The sequence below is a fragment of the Perissodus microlepis genome, chromosome 22 (genome assembly GCF_051167445.1).
Source record: "Perissodus microlepis isolate ML-2025 ecotype Zambia chromosome 22, ASM5116744v1, whole genome shotgun sequence".
Lineage (NCBI taxonomy): Eukaryota > Metazoa > Chordata > Actinopteri > Cichliformes > Cichlidae > Perissodus > Perissodus microlepis.
In genome coordinates, this window is record NC_140481.1 from 28,217,500 (window position 1) to 28,240,028 (window position 22,529).

The window sequence follows — 22,529 nt, forward strand, 5'->3', positions numbered from 1 at the left end:
ACACACACACACACACACACACACACACACACACACACACACACACACACACACACACACACACACACACAGAGAAATAGCAGACATGCACTTGCACGCTATCATAGCAATGTTCTCTTTGTTACCACTTTATCCAAAGAATTGCAACTAAATGCTTGGCCAAAAATCTGCAAACGTAAAACTTCAGTAAATCTAACCTGAACCCTCGAACGGAATCTTAACCTTCCAAATTTCAAGTAGGCAAAAATAGCCCAAATTTTCAAAAAGAGGCTTCACTCTCAGGTTACAAAAGTTATACAGATCCTAAGAGAAAATCTTACACTCACTCTCTCTCTCTCTCTCTCACAAACACACACACACACAGACATTTGTGCAGAGCCATCTGACCACCACGTATATCCTCAGCCCCATAATGCCGACAAGGACACAGTGGTTACAAGGGTGACAGATGTTCAGCAGAAGCTATTTACAAGCACTAGCCTCACTAATCTGTTTTGCACTTTCATTTGGTCTAATTAAGCAGGACTTGGACAGAATCCTCTCTTAGATAAAAAAAAAAAAGAAAAAAAAGAAAGAAAGAAATAGCCAAACATACTTTAAACCAGCGGTCCCCAACCCCCGGGCCTCGGACCGGTACCGGTCCGTGAGTCGTTTGGTACCGGGCCGAGAGAGTTGAGGCTCAGGTGTGAAATGTATGGTTTTCAGGGTTTTTATCGGTTTTCAGCGTTATTTTGTTATCGTTTTTATCATTAACTCGGTTTTCCTGGGTCTTTTCACGTGTGTTATGAATAAATCTTCTTTTTTTCGGTACCGGTACTAGTTTTATTTTGTTGTATTTATCCGCGACACCTTAAAGGCCGGTCCGTGAAAATATTGTCGGGCATAAACCGGTCCGTGGCGCAAAAAAGGTTGGGGACCGCTGCTTTAAACTGACTAACTGAAAGGTAAGTGTAAGCATCAAAAGCAGCAGGGAGGAGAAATAATGAAATGAGCTATGAGAAGAAAGCCCACAGGGCCTGTAGAAAAGCACCAGGCAATATCGAGTCATTTGACAATAATATATCATTAAAGAAGAAAAACCCTCCTTTTGAATAAACCCGGTAATTCTATCATGCAAAAGAAAACCTTTATTGGCGGCCACCAAAAGACCGCATGTCTGCTTCTGTCTGGAATGCTGATTAGTTTAATGTCAAAAGAACATCAACCTTTTTCTGTGCAAAAAGAGAAAAACTCAGTTTTGGATTCACGGGAGAAATTCAGCTCAGTGAATTGTGTATTTAAAGAGTTGACCCTCAGATTTAGATCTGAGATAGGAAAGTCAAGAATTCGTTTGCTCTAGGCGGGAGTGGGATGGAGAAGAAACTGAGAAACTAAGAAAGGCAAAACATTGTTCTGCAGCTGTCAAACTAAAACTTTCCACCAACATCTGACTTGGGGAGGTGCAGGAGCATAGATGCAGGAGCACGTAATGAGACTGGGAAGCAACCCCAAGGAAAAGACAAGGAATGAGAAAGCCTGGTTCCACATCGGGATATACTGTTTGGATGTGAGATGAAGCAGTTATTTTTGGGTCACGTGGACAGAATTCAGTATACATATAGAAATATCATATTGTGGCTTTATACAGTCCTCAGATTACAACATTTTTATCATATACATAATATTTAGAGTTGTGCTAATAGACATGGGAAGGTGTCGACTATGCCACCTGAGTATAACGGACCCATCATCTGTACTTTTGCTAGACTTCACTACTTGAACACTACATTCCTATAGCACTCCTATAATCATACCGTTTTTTAGATTAAAATCAACACAACAGATCTTATTACATGCGTGCTGCCCTGTCAAAACACAGAGCCAAATTTACCCAAACGTAATTTCCAACAGCTCGGTCAAATACTCAGCTTAGTCTTAGCAGTAGCTAATGTAGCCTTGAGCCCCTCGCCACAAGAGCAGATGAGGCGAGAGTTACAGAGCTTTAGCGGGCTCCCTTAATTCCATCCATACAGATTTTAAACTTCAGACACCAAACACACACATTTTTCACAATTTCCACTTAAGCCACAAAAGGCTCTATTGAACCCTTTCTACATTCTGTAACTCTTGCTAAGACCTATAAAAAGACTATATATAGAAATGCACTTAGAGGCATCAAGCTATGCAGATATTTTAATCTCTGGATGACATCTTAACATTAAAGAAAAGCCTTAAAATGTTTTAAAGTGTGCTGTGAGGATAAAGGTATGCACGAAGGTAACAGAAGTAATGCAGAAATGCACTATAGGAAGACAACTATTTAACTTTCTTAAAGGGTACACTTATCTGCAGGCGGATGTTTCTATTGTTTTTCTAGGTTACTGTTTGCACATTCAAGCATCCGTTTGCTTTGTTTGCTTATCGTTCTGCACATTCAGTGACCTCTCCTAGCAAAGAGAATATTTCAATGTCTCTCACTGAAGCCTGACAGGAAACCAAGTCCTGTTGTTAATATAAATGTAGACTGTTTCCTGTCAGGTGACTGACAGCCACATAAGGCATGACAGTCTCTGCCAGGAAATAATCCCTGAAATATATGCAGCCTGACAAACTTAATTGTCATATCCATGGCTTCTTTTGCATGCAACTGCTTTGTCTGCCAGGACAGCCAATTCATTTGCAGCCAGGTTTGAAATAACCACAGGCTAAATATTGAAAAATGACCTAAAATGATCTAATTACATATGGCATGCATTGCAGAATGATCGGGAGAAAACATACACTAGAAAGAGAAGGTAGTAAATCGGCTGTAACTCTAAATGACACTGGTATTCTCTTTTAACGTGCATGTGACTTGCATACAAATGGGCTGTTTAAACAGTAGTCACTTGTGAACATGGAAAGGGGAAGAGATGTTAGCTTGTATTATGCAAATAAGAAACAACACTGTCAGAGCAGACGCAGCTGATCAGGATGGCTCCCATCGACAGACGTGCACATGCATGTGCGTGCATCGGGGATGCATTTGGTTGAGGCAGTGATATTGAAGATGTTAACAGAGGTGAGAGACGAGCCAGAGTGTTAGAGGTGCACAAATCCTTGTCTTCAGCCCAGTTTCATTTTAACATTTCATCAGTACAAACAGATCTCCCACCACCATCACTAACCCACCCTTTCTATCTCTTTATCTCTCTCTCCTTTGCTCATTTGCTCACTCTCTACTGGCTGGTTAGCCACTGACCTCTAGAACTTGTTGCTAGAACAGTCTCCAGGCTGAAAAGCCAAGATAAAACCGCTTTTTATAATCTTCCAAATCAAATCGATTACTTTAGTGAGATGTTAGCGTTCTTCATTCCCCTAAGACACAGATTTTCCTTTCCATGCTTTTTTCACCAAATGTCAGGAAATTCCATGAGTTGTAAAACTCTTGAAGTTCAACAGTGAGTTCAACAGTTTTAGGAGGTCAAACAGAAGGCTAACATTATGCCACACTGAATGAAGAACTGAAAATGAACATTTGCTATTACAAATAAGAGAGAAAAAAAAGGATCCAGGAATAACACCGAAATGCCCTGCCCTTTCTAGAGCTTGCACTTGAACTATAACAGGAAATGAACTTCTTTTTATATATATATATATATCTCATACTGGTTTGCAGGAATAAAAATCCACAACAGTGAAGTGGGTTTCAGTTTCGATTCAATCAACTAGAAGAATGGACATGACCAATTCTGAAACTGGCAGACACGAAAACATTGATAGTAGGTGATGTTATGTTCAATGTCTTTTTTAGCAAATAAATTTCACTCTGTTATTTGAGATAAAAAGCAATCTGTGATCAAGGCCAAAGACTGCATTAAGGCTGAAGCCATTTAATTTTCTCACTTGCGCTGAGAAATAAGTCTTTCTGCTATGATATAAGATTCCTCTCTTTCACTTAATAAGAAAATATACTGTATTTTTACACCAATATACCACAGTATTAGAACCACGGAGAGGTGATGGGGATAACATTGATCGTCTTGTTATAATCCAGTGTTCAGCAGGGAAACAAATGGTCCTGGCATTGATGTGGATGCTACTTGGATGCAGGCAAATGAAACTATAGCAAAAGCACTCCAATAGCAGTCCACGTCACTATATAACTATGTATCCCACCAAACCACAAAATCTGTGTAGGAAGCACCACTGAGAGCCCAAAGCACTGAGACAGTCTCCGGCCTCCCCAGATCCCATTTCAGTCCAGTATCCCCAGAATCCTTTGAGGCTACAGCGTGTCCTTGACCATGTGTCATAAAACCTTATGGATCTCTAATAATATGGTAAAAAGGATTTATTTAGTGGTCAAATAAAAAGAAGTATATCTAAAACCATGCATTTCATTGCTTAAATAAATGGTATCATGTGACCTGTTGACAGAGTGGTAAATTAATGGAAGAGAAATAGACCCTTTTTCCAGTTACTGCAATCTGGTTTAAGAAGGTAATTTTTCATTTTATGAGGATCGTAAATGTCAGATGATTCAGTTATTCCTGTTTTAAAATTTATTCTGATGTTTTGTTCATTAAAGACATGGACGCTTTAATTATCTTGCACATTGTCCAGAATGGCTCTTTTCACCAACGATTAGCAATGTGCCAATAGTGATTTAGTGACTGCCAACATGGTCCAATTTTGGAAAGCAAGACCGCTGCCTTAAATTTCTCAGTTGGAAAAAGTCATTGCAGGAGCTCCATAATGATGTAAGTGAAGCAAACAATGTTACTGTAATTATTAATCGCCCACATGGGTACAACTCCAAATGTCACAGTCACGTCGCAGCCTGACCGGCCGCTGCACTCGCACACAAATGGTAAAAAGCAATTTCCATTTTGTCACCAGCAGGCTATATCTGGAGAGGAAACAGTGACTAAACAGGAGAAAAGGAAGGACGCAGGTCGGTGTGGTCTGTGTAACAGGAATGCTGAGGACAGACTAGGACACAGAACAGGGACGCTTGTCTAAACACTTTCACACTTTTGAATTTCCCCTCTAGCTCCCTCCCTCCCTTTCTAAACAATGAGGCCTAGAAGAACTGAAAGCAGAAGAGTGGATTGAGAGAGGAAGAGTAGAGTTGGGGTGGGGGGTTGTCCTGGCACCCTTTTTAATTCCACCAAAGCTGTTCCAACAAAAGGGCCCCCGCTCGGGAGCCGCCACGGAGCAGCAGCCAGCCAGGCCGACTGAAAATAGGGTCGTGAGCAAAAGAATGAGTGTGAAAGAGAGGGAGCGAGAATAAGACAGGGAGGAAGAATGCCTGAATAAAAGAATAGGAAAATGAAAACTGAGCAGGGTATGAAAGGCCATTTCTTTACTCTGCATGCGGGTAAAAGTCAAACTAGCAAAGGAGGCCACACTGATCGTGTGTGTATGTATGCAAGAGACTTTGTGTGTGCATTTTTAAGTCATCTGCAAAGGCATTCGTGATGCTGTGAAACCTGACTGGACCCTGTAAGAATAAACTGTGCTCCGACCATCCTTGGATCAGGTCCATTGTGATTCATGGCCCCCTTCCTGTTGCTACGCTCTGTAATCCCTCTTCCCACTGACACCTGTTTGCTGTAGAATCACAAAGGAATGCCAAGGTGTTAGCCATGATACGCTTTATGTCTAGAAATGTGATCTGGAATTTGCTTAGTAACCCGTTTCCTCAGAGGTGGAGAAAAAAAGAAGAAGAAAAAAAGAAAAAGGAAAATTGCTGACCAAGTGCAGACACATGCTTGCTGGCTCTTTGCCACCCACAGTGATGAAGTAAAACCTGCTTCCTGTAGCAAGATGGGCGGATTGAGCTTCTTACATCAACCCAAACTCCGAACTATTCCCACTAATTATAACTGCACACCTTTTTTAGGACATGCAAAGACACACACACACACACACACACACACAACACAGGCTTGTGATATTGTCTCAGACACAAAAGCTGTATCCATGGCAACAAGTTTAAAATTTCTGAGAGTGCCCTACCAAGCCAAAGTCTACCTCTGGCCGTAACAGCTGCACTAGAGATTTTTGAAACTACTTCTTTGATGGCACAAACACAAGCCAAACGTATTATGCAAGATCGTGCAATACAAACTCAATAGTTCATCATTCACTGTCCCACAAAGAGTCGTGGGAAGTCATTAAGATTTTAATCTTTGATCAATAACAAAACCTAGAGCCAAAAATTAAGAGTCCAACTTTACTAGAAATGCAAACAAACAAATCACAGTGTGATGCAACTCGAACCAATTAAGAAGTGAAAAGCTGCAATTAAAAGGAAAAGTTTTTTTTATAAGCAATAAGACTTCATTTTATGCTGGGGGATAATCATCGCCGCATGTGTCGATTCTGACAGACAAAAACAAACTCGTGCAAACACAAACAGCAGTCCATAATACTAAACAGCATGTGTAGTATGTGAATCTTTCACAAGCTCTCAACGGGCATCAGCGATCTGCTCCTGATGATTTTCACCCTCAGCAGGAAGAGCCTTTGGCATTTGAGTCTTGAGCCTTTTAACTGCAGGTCCCAATGTGAGAGCAGCCTGTATTGTGGCGGGTGTCAGATTAAACTTGACTTAAGCTGTTTTCGCAGACAAACTCAGGACAGCGTTTCCCTTTCTCACATTTAGCAGACAACATGACACACTCTCAACAGCTGTAAATAGTCTAGTCCTGGCAAGAGTGCTGGCTAGGTAAAACATGCAAGAGGCAGGATGCAAAGTCCACCAGCTTTCTGTAAAATCTCCAGGAAAATACAGACTCAGTTCTCAATCAAATATCACACAGGCTTAGTAAAAAGAAGCTGACAGGCTAAAGATGTCAGATGGTTAAATAATGTTTGAAATGTTTTGGACCCCAACGCATGTGTGAAAATAATTTTACTGTATGACTTTGCAACTGATTTTTCTTATGTTTCAGGAGTTTTGATTACTGAGTCTGTAGCCATGCCCTGGATAATAATGGCTTCTTTAGCAGCCATTGGCTCTTCAGCAAATAAGACATTTAAATATGGCAGCAGCTGATGCTAAACCATTGTGTCACATCAATCACTCAATGCGTGATTGTGTGACGTAGAGTTGGAAGACTGAAAACAGTGCAGTTGCTTTTTGATTTCTCTTTTTCCCATGACAAATGGGGAAATAAATAACAACGACATTTAAAAACCATTCGCATTGCACATCTGCTAAATTGTCATTTTTAAACATCGGTATCAGCCTAGACTTTCCCGACTGGTGCGTCCTTAAGTATTCTGTTCAGCAAGGTCATTAGTGTTATGAATATAAAGGTTTTTAACAGTTATGGGGGAAATATCACATGCTAAAAACACATCATTAAACCCTTCCGAGTAGGAACTTGCAGAGCATCCAGCTGCTTTGCACGGTCGTTGACATTTTAACCCAGCAATGATACCTATGATCAACTCTCATGGCAACAATGACAACCGCTGCCTCAAACCTCTCCACAAACACACAGAACATCAGTTCTCCCCAGATACACTTCTTGACATTTTGTCTGTCTGACATCATCGACCACAGTGGGCCTGGGACCTTTGCGCTACAGACCACTTTTTAAAGCTAACAGAGGCTCCAGGGTCAGGTTGCTACATATTATTCAACCAGGATTTATGCAGAGAAGCAAAATATGTTTTTTAAACTGAGAAAATTGCTGGAATATTTTATTCAAACTGCCCTTTGCTTTTGAAAAAAAAATGGTTTTTTTAAAGCTTCTAGGCTTATTCCAGTTATTAATAAATGAAAATATCCTGCATGGTGAAAAATTAAAATAACTGTGCACCTATCCCAAAGGCCAAGAGCGCAAAATCGGCTGTAATGTGCAGCTCACAGATGAAGGTCTTGAACTCTTGCTTCTTTAAATTTTATGTTGTTTCTGAATTTTAATTACAGCACTAAAACTGGCTGCGCGTCCCTCTACCCTTTGCCGTTTATCCAGAATCGGCCTGCAGCGGTCGCATGCAAAGCAAGGTTGTCCAGATGTCGCTGTCTAAAGCTTCAATTTTTAGCTCCTCCTGGGGGATCCAGAGCCATTCCCAGGCCAGATGAGATGCTCTATATAGTGTCTCTAGTGCATATCTGGATGTTAATTTTAAAATTTACAGAGCTACATCCAAAATATGTTGTTCTTTTGTTTTTTTTAATTGAAGGTGTGACGAGGCAAAAAGAAAGGCAGATGTATGTTTTGGGTTTTGCCCTTTAAGGCAAGAAGGTAGGTCAACATGAACGTTTAAGACTTTTTCATCCCTGAGATCCTCTGCAGTGATTCCCACATGATGTAAAACTATCACAGATGGATACTGGAGCTTGTGTAGCACTGGCTACACAAATATGCAAACAACAACATAGCGCAATGCAAAGCTAAAGATGAGTCATTAATAAGAGCTCTCGATAATCAGGCTGTGCTGCTCTGAGGGCGATAATCATCGGCCGCCTGCTCTCCAAGTGATAAGCTAATCAGCCCTCCGTCTCTGCAGAGCCGTCGAGGGGACTCATCATCATTGACATTTCAGCACAGGATCGGGCCTATTGAGACACGAAGGGGAGGGGGTGGTTACCTGAAGAGACTTAATTATCATTGCTGCACAATGATATCCTCTTAACTCTATTTTGCCTTTTTTATGAAGGTTAACATTCCTCTTTCAATATTACAGTCAAGGTTTCACGGCTGCCGTTGACCCCTTTTGCAAAGTGCCTGTTAATTTTCCACATAATTACACAATTGCATTTGCCATGTAAACATACAACGATCATCTATGCACACAACTTGCTTTTGAAATGTTTCCTCATATGCCAGGGCAATCTTGGAAAAATCAAGCCTCTGTCAGCAGCTCGCTTTCTAAGCAGCTGCAGTGTGAGTGTAGATGTTCTTCCTCAGACGAGACAGTTGTGTTGTTGCATGTTAAAATGAATTCATAACCTGTGGGGATACTGTCATGACAATCTGACAGCTTTTTAACAATACAGACCCAATGTAGCAGAGTCTCAGCTGAATATCTGTCATCCTCTCTCCAACCTGTGTTAGAGAGCTTACAGCATGGGGTCTAAAGCAGAACGCTCTCCTTCACTGGGGTTTTCTCGTTCTTACATTGCTCCAAAAACGCAGGAAGAGAAAGGATGTCATTACACAGCTAGTTCTAATCGAGATTAAATCTTCCTCCTGCCTTGTAAACTCGGCGCCAATAACAGTTCACGCCATCACCAGTTATGCAACAGATGCTACAGCGAAATGCCAAGGATTCTGTGGCTCCCCGGCTCGAAATAACTTGCCCTCCCGTTTGCTTTGATCTCACAGGCATGTCTCCAAGGTGTGTCAAGGCACAAGATGACATATCTTCCAGCTCCATAATGACCCATCTTCTTTTTCCTCAGTGAAATTTTTGGAGAGCTCTGACAGATGATATTAGTTATACCCAGGTGCAAACAACAGGCTGACAGATTCATGCTGACAGAGCAGGCTAACGCCGATCACTATAGCCCGACTACCTGCTGTTATAAATATTGGAGCTGGTTCCAGTGGGGGGAAAAAAACTTAGTAGTTTCTGTTGGGGATTACAGCATATTTGTAAATTCTTGTGGTTCTTCTTGTCTGAATAATCTGAAAAACTGGTTTGCAACTGTGAAAATTCCCATAAACAGCCGCTGAAGTCGGTAAAGACTTTGGAAAGTCCCAAGAAAGTACACAAGTTGCTGAGTGTGCACATTAAAGTAAATATTTAGTTGAATGTAAGGTACTTTTGAGAAACCGTGCATATTCATGTGACACATAGCATTGTTTGTTTTACTAATGTTTAATCTGTAACATAGTAAAAGGACATAACAGAGTTCCAGTGTGCAGACTGACTCTGACTAGTTAGAAAAGCCATTCAAGGGCAATAGTGCTGATAGCAAGTCAGGTACGTCAATATGCCATCTAAACAGCAATAAACTACAACACATAATCTCTGTTGTTTTAACATCTCAACTTAAAATCACAAATACAACAAAATCAGAGTAAAGACTTTCCAGCACAGGGAAACAGAATCATGAAAAAACCTCATAAATGCAACGATAACCTTGTCTTTTAGTGACCTTTCCCGTACACGATTACTGTTATTTCTATCCATCAAAGGTGCGTTTTATAGTGACAGCAAAGTGTTTCTGTTATTCATGAGCAGGTTTATTTATACCTGCTTTTATTTTATGGAAAACGTTGTCACCGTTTCCTTAATAATCCCATTATGTCTCTGCGCCACTCAACAACTTCACAGGGACGTTATTTTTGGCACATGTTTATTCGCTGAGTGTCAAAGGTGCTGATCAGGAAGCTTTTTAGTTTAAAGATGAAATCCATCAATCAAGCTGCTCTTTGTGGCTCACTGTGCTGCATCCGGGACTTCACGCACAATCATTGTAAATCCTCCTATACCCAAACACAGGATATTGCTCTAACTTATTTCTTATAGGTTTTATAAAATATTGCATTGTACTTACGTCACTTAACAGTAAGTTCACAGCACCATTTGGCTGATACTTGCTGATACCATCAGTCAATATTGGCCACAGTTACATGCATCACTGCACAGAGGTAGATATATAGAAAGTGGAGTTAAAGTTTTTATGACCCCTATCTCACTTTACACAACTCTGAGTGTTTTACGTGTGTTTTATTTGGGTTTAAGCTGTCTAATTTAAGAAAAGAAAAAGCACTGAATCAATTTTTTCAGATATTTTACTCTAAATGTGCTGGTATTGGTCTCTTAATTGACTACAGGGTGCCTTATATCATAATATTAACATTTACGTCATTTTATCTTCTTAAATTTGTATGTACTGCATGTTCGCAAGGCTGCTTCTTCTGCCATGATTCTGGAGTTCGTGTATTTTTCATACAGTTCGTGTAGTCGATATTCATGCAGCCCTCTTGACAAGGTATTTATTCCTGAAGGGCCACCTCAAGAGCAGGGGCCGAGCCATTCTCATCCCCCGCAGAGAACGCGTTTCCCCATCAACACCCTGTTGCTCCACACGACGAGGACCAATTTTTGCCATTACTCTAATGGTTAGTAAACGGACCGGCAGTTGTGATTGCGCCCCATTTCACGGCCACGCTTCTCGACAGGTAAACACAGATTTCAGGTCAGCCGTGCTGTAAGGGTTTGTAGCGGCTCAGGGAGGATTAGGTTTCCTGAACAGTCACCTGCCGACGAAAGCGGCGAGGAATTAGGACAAACACCGCAAACCAGGAGAGCCACACCTCGCGTCGTGGCTTACCGAAACTCAACACACACAGATCTGATGTAGAGCTCGGACAATAAACTTTTACAATAGGTCTCGGCGCTCTGAGCAGCAGCCAGAGAGGACGCGGAGACGTGACACCGTCAAACATCCAGCACTCCGGGAACGCGGGCTGCCCTCCTGGAAAAGTGCCGGGGGTTGCTACATTCAGAGAACACGAGGCTACAGGAGGCGAAGAACTGACGGGACTTCCATTGTAAGAAACACAGCTGGGCTCATTCACACTTACCTTGGGCTGCAAGCAGGACCGCTACTGCCACCAGCCAAGCGTTTCTCATCGGATACACCGGGCAGCGCGCTGCGTAATCTCTCGCCATTCTTATACACAGGAGATAAGGTGGACGTAATATCCACAACAGCGCCGTGCGTTTCAGCCGGGCTCCAAATTATTCCTTCTCCGATCAGCCAAGAAACTTCGAGCTCAGTTCAGACCGCCTGCGCTGAAAGCAGCCAAGTTACAGCTTCTCTGTCCTCCTGCCGCTCTGAGCGTGCCTCTCCTCAGTCTGGAACGTGATTAGTTTCTCTGTCCTTTGCTTTAATTCTGTTAATGACAGGAAGAGTCAGAGCCCTCCCCACGTGGACCGGCCGCAGTGCTCAGGCAGCCGGCGGCTGTGTTTTTGTGCCGGTGCGTCTTGTACAAGGCGAGCGGAGCGAAATGGAAACAAAGTGTGGACGGAGTGTGTGTGAGAGTGCTGGAGCTCCGTGTGTCTGATGCGGAGAGCTGAGTGGGGGAATATCAAAGTGATGTCAGCAGAGCGTCACCAAGAGGACTTCAGCCGCAACATTGAACCCTCACAGCCACAGACGCACAATCCGAGCGCGGTGCAGTTTAAAAGGTTAGAAATACAGAAGGGACGCGTCTGCATACCTGTGCTGTGAGCTCCGGGTGTGTTCTGCTGACACCTGCCGCTTGTTTGTGTATATGTGCGCGCGCACGTGTGTGTGTGTGTGTGTGTGTGTGTGTGTGTTGGAGCAGATTTTCACAGTTGGAGATGGAGCATCGTCGTGATACAAACAGAGTAACGACATAGAATCTTTTAAGCAATTAAGTATTTTAATTTCATGCTTATAATATTTTTTTATTTGTTTCTGTTTCACTTTTCAGCGAAGATTCCGTACTTTCCCCGGAGCTGCCGCTTATTCACACGGTTACTGGTTATTTCCGGATTTCCCACATATGACTATATAAACTAGTGTTGGGGAACTACTTATAATCCAATCGCACCTTTTTATTTAGGGCAAGCAAAAACAAGTAGCCTTTCATACTCTACAAGCAGGGTTCTTAAATTGAAGTCCCCAGGCTTCTGGGTAATATTTTCTGCAACCCTTAATCGTGTGGAGGTTACATTACTGTACATTTATTCCATCCACAGTTCTTGTTATTTTCTGAACAAATGTCCTACAAACTCTGAGTGTTTTATGTCTGCGTTTTCCCAACTCTCTGTAACATACTTCATGCACTCAACCACCAGAAGTTTGAGCTCTCATGCACTCAAGGTAAATCTTTGATAGCAAATTTCCCTTTATGGAAGAGACCATCTATAACATTTAATTGTTGCTTTTTGGATTGTATTAATAATTACATGATCTATGATAATAGCTTTTTGTTATACTAATTTTAACAGACCACCTGTATTGCCACATTTTCTACTACAGATTAATCACAGTTTGTTCATCATGTAGAAACAAATGAAATTATGAAAATGTTTGCAATGAAAGCAGTGTCTTCACATTGGTTACTCTGTCTGACCAGCAGCCAAGAAATCATCAAAGTAATTTATTAAAATCACAGAAAAGCTTTGTCAGCAAATGGTAACTGAAGCTGGTTATCATGGATCAAAGTCATTATTGACTTCTGCCCTTCGATTTAGTGATAAATCATCTGACTATGTGAGTGAGGAATATAGTAAACAGTAGACATCACCGAGGGGGGTTTAGTGTGCCTGTTATGAATCAATAAAGGTCATATTGTTCACATCAGATGTGATGTCTCCGAGGACTTCACAGAATGCTTATTGTAATGGTTTTCTAGCCAAAGTTTTCTAAAAACTGAGGGGAAGCAGGTGCTCAGCGCACAGGGGAAGCCTTGTTGAAGGCATTCCAAAGAGAGACAAACCCTTCTGTAGTTGGAATAGTCATCCTTCTACAACTACACAAGGTGACCCCCCCCCCCCAAGAAAATGTAAACAGATATTGATATGTTAAAATAATAATACTAATGCAGCACAAATCAAATATTCCAGAAGATTAAAAAGAATGTGAAATGTATATACAGGGAGCGCAGAATTATTAGGCAAGTTGTATTTTTGAGGAATAATTTTATTATTGAACAACAACCATGTTTTCAATGAACCCAAAAAACTCATTAATATCAAAGCTGAATGTTTTTGGAAGTAGTTTTTAGTTTGTTTTTAGTTTTAGCTATTTTAGGGGGATATCTGTGTGTGCAGGTGACTATTACTGTGCATAATTATTAGGCAACTTAACAAAAAACAAATATATACCCATTTCAATTATTGATTTTTACCAGTGAAACCAATATAACATCTCCACATTCACAAATATACATTTCTGACATTCAAAAACAAAACAAAAACAAATCAGCGACCAATATAGCCACCTTTCTTTGCAAGGACACTCAAAAGCCTGCCATCCATGGATTCTGTCAGTGTTTTGATCTGTTCACCATCAACATTGCGTGCAGCAGCAACCACAGCCTCCCAGACACTGTTCAGAGATGTGTACTGTTTTCCCTCCTTGTAAATCTCACATTTGATGATGGACCACAGGTTCTCAATGGGGTTCAGATCAGGTGAACAAGGTGGCCATGTCATTAGTTTTTCTTCTTTTATACCCTTTCTTGCCAGCCACGCTGTGGAGTACTTGGACGCGTGTGATGGAGCATTGTCCTGCATGAAAATCATGTTTTTCTTGAAGGATGCAGACTTCTTCCTGTACCACTGCTTGACGAAGGTGTCTTCCAGAAACTGGCAGTAGGACTGGGAGTTGAGCTTGACTCCATCCTCAACCCGAAAAGGCCCCACAAGCTCATCTTTGATGATACCAGCCCAAACCAGTACTCCACCTCCACCTTGCTGGCGTCTGAGTCGGACTGGAGCTCTCTGCCCTTTACCAATCCAGCCACGGGCCCATCCATCTGGCCCATCAAGACTCACTCTCATTTCATCAGTCCATAAAACCTTAGAAAAACCAGTCTTGAGATATTTCTTGGCCCAGTCTTGACGTTTCAGCTTGTGTGTCTTGTTCAGTGGTGGTCGTCTTTCAGCCTTTCTTACCTTGGCCATGTCTCTGAGTATTGCACACCTTGTGCTTTTGGGCACTCCAGTGATGTTGCAGCTCTGAAATATGGCCAAACTGGTGGCAAGTGGCATCTTGGCAGCTGCACGCTTGACTTTTCTCAGTTCATGGGCAGTTATTTTGCGCCTTGGTTTTTCCACACGCTTCTTGCAACCCTGTTGACTATTTTGAATGAAACGCTTGATTGTTCGATGATCACGCTTCAGAAGCTTTGCAATTTTGAGACTGCTGCATCCCTCTGCAAGATATCTCACTATTTTTGACTTTTCTGAGCCCGTCAAGTCCTTCTTTTGACCCATTTTGCCAAAGGAAAGGACGTTGCCTAATAATTATGCACACCTGATATAGGGTGTTGATGTCATTAGACCACACCCCTTCTTATTACAGAGATGCACATCACCTAATATGCTTAATTGGTAGTAGGCTTTCGAGCCTATGCAGCTTGGAGTAAGACAACATGCATGAAGAGGATGATGTGGACAAAATACTCATTTGCCTAATAATTCTGCACTCCCTGTAAGTGTGATATCCCATCATTATGGTTCAAAAGAAGACAAAAATATTAAAAGAAACATCTCAAGGAAACATCAAAGAGATTATGAGCTACTATTAATGCAAATGCAAACCATCAAATGGAGAAAACTAAACTTTCAAATCCAGATTTCAATTTATAGAATCCAGATTTTTGCCGTTTTATTTTCTCAGGTGTATTTTTAATGATATCTGATGTTAAACATATTCATTTAGCTTCTTTTTTGGTTGTCGTAGTGTAAGTAAGTCCCAAAGTACTGCACAGCAACAATTTGACTTCTAGAAAAGCTTTGGAAACAACTCAAACCTCCATCGTCTGCATAAACATTCAGATTTCCACTTTATATGATGTATTTTGTTTCTTTGTCCAAAAGAACTACAAAAGAAATTGCACACATAAATTCAGGTTTGCAACACACATGAAAAAGTCGTAAGGGATTGCAGTGGTGGGGGTTAAGTCTCTCTAGATGGATGCCGTCATTTACTTTGTTGTCCCTTCCACAGAAACAGTGATGCTGAGGGTTTTTTAAAAGACAGAAATGGTTCTCCTCCACACACAGAGGACGTTTGCCTGTCTGTTTAAGACGATAAGGACCATCTTTGAAGTCCACTGCAGTGCTTTTTAAAGTTTCTGCTGAAATAAGTTGTACCAGCAGATTGACTGAGAAAGTTACTCTGTTCACAGCAACACACTGTAGAGGCGAAGCTCAATTAACTGTGTGATTGAGTCATAACTCCAAAACACTGCAGTGGGAAATATTTCTAATGCTGTTTGTGTTTTATAGTAATTTAAAATAAAGCACTATCCAATATAAAATCTTTAGTTTATGCCAGTGAATAATACAGGTGACTGTTTATTCACACATTGGATGGCTAGATGGAATAATGGTAACATCAATTCAGTCGTTTCACAAACAGACAGTTCGACTAAATTACTTTAGTCGTTTAGTCGTTAGTTAGTCGTAAGTAGTAAATAAACTTGTAAATAAAAGTCTGCCTCTTGGATTTGCAACCCTAGCACGTTGGAAGTGATTCATGTGGCACGCAGACAGGACATGCTGAAAGTTTTGCAGGTAATGTGAGAACCGGTTTTCTGTAAAACGCACAAGTGGGGTAGGTTAGTAATCAGATTTGCCTTTGATGTCTTTGTGTTTGTCTGATCCCTTAAGTGTACTTTTAAAATGCTGTTCAAATATCAGGTTACATTTGTACGTACCCACCAAATAAGTGTTTTTCATATGACGTAAATGAAAGCAGCTACCTCTAAATAATCACGGTTTTGATTTACAAGAGGTAAATCAGAGTTCACAATTATGAAATAGTAGTTAAATAGTTAACTAGTTTAAAAACAGGGACCAGATCTGTTAACATTGGCAGTCAGTTACCCAGAGTCTCCCTACAGGTGACCGGTGAAAGTGGCTGAAGGTGTTGCATGCTCCTGTTTTAGGGTCACTGAGCAGTGCTTATGTTGTAGTTGTAAAGAGGTGTGTTGACCAAAAACTATGTTCATGTAATCAGGCTGTATGTGTTTTATCATAACTAATTACCTGTTCACCCACATAATTAGAATCTGGACTTACAGCAAATAAAATAAGACATATTTTTTCATACTCTAAACACTCTGAGAGTCTTGCCTGTGGTGAAAATGTATTTAAAGGCTTAAATAAAACATTGAGTAAGTTATGCTTTGCCTCCCCATACTGATATCAATATGATGAAAGATCTTGTTTTGCAGCTTACAGTAACAATGATGCCGTCATGCTACCACACCATCTGCAGTATCACAACAATCCCACTTATTCCAAAACCAGCAATCACTGTCACAGTGAAAACAACTCTTCATCACCCAGTCACAGCACCCACCTGTCTTTTCCAGCTGCAGTGTTACAGTGTAATGCAGTCTCTGCTTGAGCACCATGATTTTTGCTTCAAGAAAACCAAATAACCGCCTCTTTTATAGTGGAAAATGAATATAGGTCTCCCTGCACCTTCACTATTCAAAACATTTTACTGAAAAATAGCATGCACAACTGCCCTCTGAGAAGCTCACCTCCCTGCATACCTCTAAAACCATCCCCACTAAGCTCCCACCATTTTGCTGGGTGGCGTACACAGCCGCCCACCTCTCCATTATCACCTCATTAGCGGGCTGCAAACTGGCCCACCCTCCATTTTGGCTCCAGCCTCAATCAGCCCATTAATCACAGCAGAGCAGGGAAACCTTCTGTCCTCTGAAGACTCGCAATGTATTCTGCTGGCCCCTGCTGTGTGTGTGTGTGTGTGTGTGTGTGTGTGTATGGTCCTGCTGCAGCATACAAATGATCCAGCTATATCCTGCCATCTGTTGACTGCTAAAAGTAATGCTTCTACACTGACATACACAAAGTTCATGATGTTTTCTGTCTGTCTTTTCATCTTTATCTAAACACATAATTACGTGATTCAAGGTTTATCTTAGCAAAAGAACAGATGGAATAAAGCATGCAATCACTGCAAGTCTTCATAATTAAACAACAAAGTGGTTGTTGTTAGTCCAAATTCAGCTCCTGAGAGTGTTTGCACGAACTTTCAATGTGGTTGAAGAATTCATCATTTTGAGCCAACTACCTTTTACAAAAGGGCATGGAAAGATTGTCTTTATATTATTCTGCTTGAACTTTCAAAGTACTAAAAATATGTTACACTACAACTAGACCCAAGTCCTTAATATAGAATGACATTATTGTAGGCAGGTACAGACTTAAAAAGTCAGTGGACTTAAAGTGAAAGTCACATGTAGGGTGTGGTATAGTCCATTATCTTTTTTTGAAGGAAAACTGTGATCCAGACAGAGCAATGATGGATGCATGGATGGATGGATGGATGGATGCATGGATGGATAATATTTTACAGTACAGTACTGCTGGTGGGTGTTTCTCTGAAACCCAAAATCAACTTTAATGTTTTTGAAAACAAAGCCCACGCCCCTTGGCCACAGTAATCCCCTACAGCTCAATCCTCCTGCAGCTCATGAAACATGAGAAAAAGCCCAAAGTATTGCCTCATCCCCCAAACTCTCTAAATGCCAGTGTGACTCAGCATCCATGAGATGCACCATAAAAAAGCCCAGTGCACCCAAAGTAGCTGCCAGTACCCAGATATCTGGAATCACAGCATACCCACACCAAGCCACAGTCATACTAGGGAATGCAGTGGTTGGAGACCATGGCAAGGCCAAAACTATTCCAAACATGTGCCATAAACTTACAATCTAGGTGCCTTTAAAAGTGTTGCTTCCAAGACAGAAACCAGGTCTGTGTCCACTCCAAGCTAGTTTCAAGCTTCAGAGCATCTTTGGTGTATGGAGGTGGAAATAATACTGCATTAAGCATAAATTGTGTTTTTAATTGCAATTGAATGGGGTCAGGTTGACAATTAAATAGAATCTGTTTTAATAATGCAGCAATTAACTGTGATCACTCTATGAATATTGTTTACATACATAGAAATGTACAGTAATTAGAAATTTACATGCACTACTACCATACAGAGTCCAGCTCCAAACATGTAACAATTCAGAAATTCCTCTGGATATCATTGCTGCAGAATGCTGATAAATTAACTTGTTTTATATAAAACCAAACTACAACCAGTTGGCAACCAGTTGAGTCAAGCTCCCTATTGCAAAGAGATGCATCACAGACCAGTTGCACTAACTGGTGCAGACTGACTCAGATCGATTGCAACATGTTAGAAATCAGTCATTAGATGGCAATGATTGGCAAACCATCACCAATCTGTCTGAGAGTGATTATAGTCCAAGTCAGATAGTGATTGTTTGGAGACAATATCCATGCAATCTCAAGTGATCACCCAGAGGCTGAGCACCAAACCCACAACGTCTGAGTTTTTGCAGATCTGTTTTAGTGGCACAAGGAAGACTTACATAACAACAGGCATCTGGATTTAAAGTCAGATCAGAATCTGCAAATACATAAACACTTATTATTATTTTCAGTAGTGGTTATGTCTCCTTTCCAGTTGGGACATTGTAGTTCAGCTTTTAAAACCAGTACTTAAGATTTACTACAGCTGTGTGCTAAAATTATTATTATACATGCTCAACCTTGAGAAAAAAAACACATTTTTTATATTCAAAACCATCACGTGGCTGACAGATAATCTCTTTTGGCAACAAAATGCAAAAAGGCCACATAAATGCAATTTGGGGGGAATTTGTGTGACATAAATAATGAGTAAGCCCTGGCTCCAGGCCTGTGTGGCCCTGTGGAGAAAGCAGAGTAAATTAATTCCCCCTGCTATAACGATGTCGTAAACAAAATCAGAACAACTTTATGTCAACTCATATGCCAAGTGCTGTACGTGGATTTATCTCAGGCACGTTGATGCAAAGATTCATCCTTTACTTGTTACTCAAACATACCATAATTACTGTTACATAAACAAAGAGTGCACTGGCAAAGTTAGTAAAAACAGTATTTTCAAGAGCAGAGAAAACTAAAAACATGGTTTACTAGATCCATTCAGTCTGCTAAGAGAACACCAAGCTTAAGAAAACCTTATTTTTCTTGAGATTTACATTAAAACATAAAGTCAGCAAGTTTTAGAAATAGTTTGAATGAACTCAGGCAATAATCTTTATATTATGACTTTATACTTCCCAACTCCCAGGAGCTTGTGTTAAACCAGAGGTTCACTGCATGGGGTTCAAGATTGCTACTCTCAAGGGACTGTGAAATAAATCAGAGGCCACAAAACGATTAGCAGAAAAGAGAAGGAAAAAAACATTTCTGCAACTCACAACAATATTTTCTCCTGACCTTTCTTGTCCTGTCTCATGTTTTTCTATTTCTTTTCTGAAATAGTTTGCAGTTTAGCCTCTGGAGGCTTAAAAATGTATTAAAATGAAACAATCATCGAAGACAATTTCACTTTTTTTGAACTATTCCCAATTCAAACAGTGAGGTCAAAAGTGCATTCTGTGCTTTTAAATATGTGCTCAGAAGTCAAAACAGTCGGGAGCCAATGGTTTAAAGATTACAAAAATGGGCGTCTGACTGGGAATATCACTAGAGGCAACACAGTCCCTCTCTTCTCCATCATAGATTGTGCTGATAAGCTTTGAACAGAGCGTTTGAACCCCCTCATGATATTGTACTGAGGCACTCAACTCATGTCAGACTGCAGATGCACTGCAGATCTGGGAATGTTTAAGTGTCTGTTCTTTAAGAAACACTTAAAAGAAACAGATCTGTCGGCCGTCCTCTGGCTGCAGACGTTTGGTTTACTAAGCTGCTTCCTTCCCGACACACACAAACAAATCATCTCTTCATCCACCGCTCTATATTCATGCTTTTGCCTCGTATAAAGATTAATAAAGATCAATCATCTCGTCTCTCTTCCTGCCATCACCTCTGCCACATCCATCCCTCCAATGCTCCATCTATCCATTCTTTGATCTCTCTCTTTTGCCTTTCCACCCCTCCCTCTGTCATTCTAGGGACCAATATAAATCAAAACCTACTTCAGTGACAGCTGGCCAGCCCGGACACCTACTGTGTTATTTACTTTAGCATGCCTCTGATCCACTGTTTGATCTAAGTGAACTTGCGTTAACTCTCACAAAGTCAACTTTACATATTCACATATCAGCACAGAACACTTAAGAGCTAACACACATATGCACATGCGCGCACACACACACAATCTGTTTAGTTGCATTAAAGGAACTGGGAGCAGTTTCTGAGAGTTTTCTCCCTTATTATTTTCACCACAACCAGCCCATGAATTTTATATGCACAGTCCCATTGCTCTCGTATCGTCACCTCATTCTTGAAGCTATAAGCCAACAAGGACTTGCACACACACGCACTCGCGCATCCGTGCGTGCCTGTGCTCACACACAGCTGGTGTTTTTTATTTGTGTGGTTATAGATTGGTATGTTTTCGTAGTGGAAGAGAAGGTGATGGGGGAGGGGACAGATGGATATGAGCATGGTACTCTGAAGAGGCAAGGAAGGGGAGCTGCCGCTGGGTAGATAATCCTTCAGTCTCTAAACACAATGGAACAGAGGGTTAGAGGTGCCTGTCAGTCACTGCATGGAGTCCCCACTGAGGTAACCCAGGTTTGTTGAGGGAGGGGTTTGTTACATGAGGAGGGTCAGTGGAAACCAATACACTCTGAGAGGGGACTTCTAGGACAAACAGATTATCCCTAAATGAAAATTCATCCAATAACACTGCAGTGATGGAGCTGTTTGAAGGGCGAGAGCAAAGACACGAAAATGCAGAAGGTTAGGGTTTATGTTACAACAAAGTAGATGCACGAGCTAACCAGAGGCCCAGGGGAGATAACCAGAAGACCTCAGTGCTCAATGGTACCGCAGAATTTCTAACCCTAACTGGAAGCTGGAAAAGATTAAATGAAGAATTTTATTGCTAAATTCTCAAATGTATGGTTGAGGATGAAGTGAGTCGATGGAGATGAAGTGAACAGGCTGAGATGGATGAAGAAATCAGAGCCAGGGTGGAAGAGCTGGCAGGCAGACAGATGGGCCACTGATGGCTAGAGTGGGTAGGCACATGAGCTTTGCAGTAGTAGAGAAAGAGAAGGATCGCTTGTTTCCTTCCACAGTTCATCATCTTTAATAACTAACAACTCATAAATATTTTAGGGAACTAGTATTATAGAGTCGTATCTATGGTTTCTATATTCTAGCTGCGTGGGAACTGAGGTACCAGTGCAAGTACTTCTTGACTTATGGTTCCTCGAGTAAGCTTTCTCTCTCCTCCAGATGGCTTTTTAAAGAAATAAGACATCCTTAAAGGTACACTGAGATGAATTTCCAGGTAACAGGCTGGAGGACAAAAGGGAGAGGAGACGAGGAGGCACAAAACAGAGAAATAAGGCAAAGCCCAGGGAGGTCATAGGACAGACAGGAAAAATAAACAGGAAACAAGAGGAGAAGGAGACCACAAAAGAACAAGGGGTGATGGAAGAAAATGGAAGAAACAGATATGAAACACATGACACCTAATAATGTGTGTGTGTGTATAGGTGTGTGTGGGTGTGTGTGAGTGTGTAATGTCCCAACCTCCAGATTAAAGTAGAATCTCTAAATATTTAATGTTAATGACAACACAAGGACAAAATGTGTGTCGAACACTTGCAGAACAGCCTCAGTATGTCTGCCCTTAACGATATGTGAGTATTTTCTTATTCAAAAGTTATTTCATTTCAGAGAATTTATATTTGGCAGCATGGTACTGTACTGGGACCCCTTTCCTTCTCTACACATATATGGAAGATGGAAAGTGCCAAAAGGAGCAGAAACAACAAGCAGGCATGAACGTAAGAAACGAAGAAGATGGGGCAGAGGGGATTTTTCAG

The 22,529-nt window shown here is 41.1% G+C and overlaps 1 protein-coding gene and 1 long non-coding RNA gene across 4 annotated transcripts in view; one reads left to right on the forward strand and one right to left on the reverse strand.

The window, feature by feature from the left end:
• The window catches only part of pvrl2l (PVR cell adhesion molecule related 2 like), a 325,880-nt gene extending 313,839 nt beyond the window's left edge, over positions 1-12,041 (reverse strand). The window contains exon 1 of one of the 3 annotated variants that reach the window (XM_084919672.1): positions 11,520-12,018. In XM_084919672.1, coding sequence (XP_084775798.1) covers positions 11,520-11,607 — 88 coding nt within the window. In that variant the 5' untranslated portion in view covers positions 11,608-12,018. Of the gene's footprint in view, positions 1-11,519 lie in introns of all 3 variants that reach the window. The other 2 variants (XM_084919671.1, XM_084919670.1) reach the window with 2 other exon arrangements.
• LOC146363395 (uncharacterized) lies at positions 12,037-13,461 on the forward strand. Its single transcript, XR_014799254.1, has 2 exons — positions 12,037-12,126; positions 12,396-13,461. It is a non-coding gene; the product is annotated as an uncharacterized LOC146363395 (long non-coding RNA).
• The last annotated feature ends 9,068 nt before the right edge of the window (positions 13,462-22,529 follow it).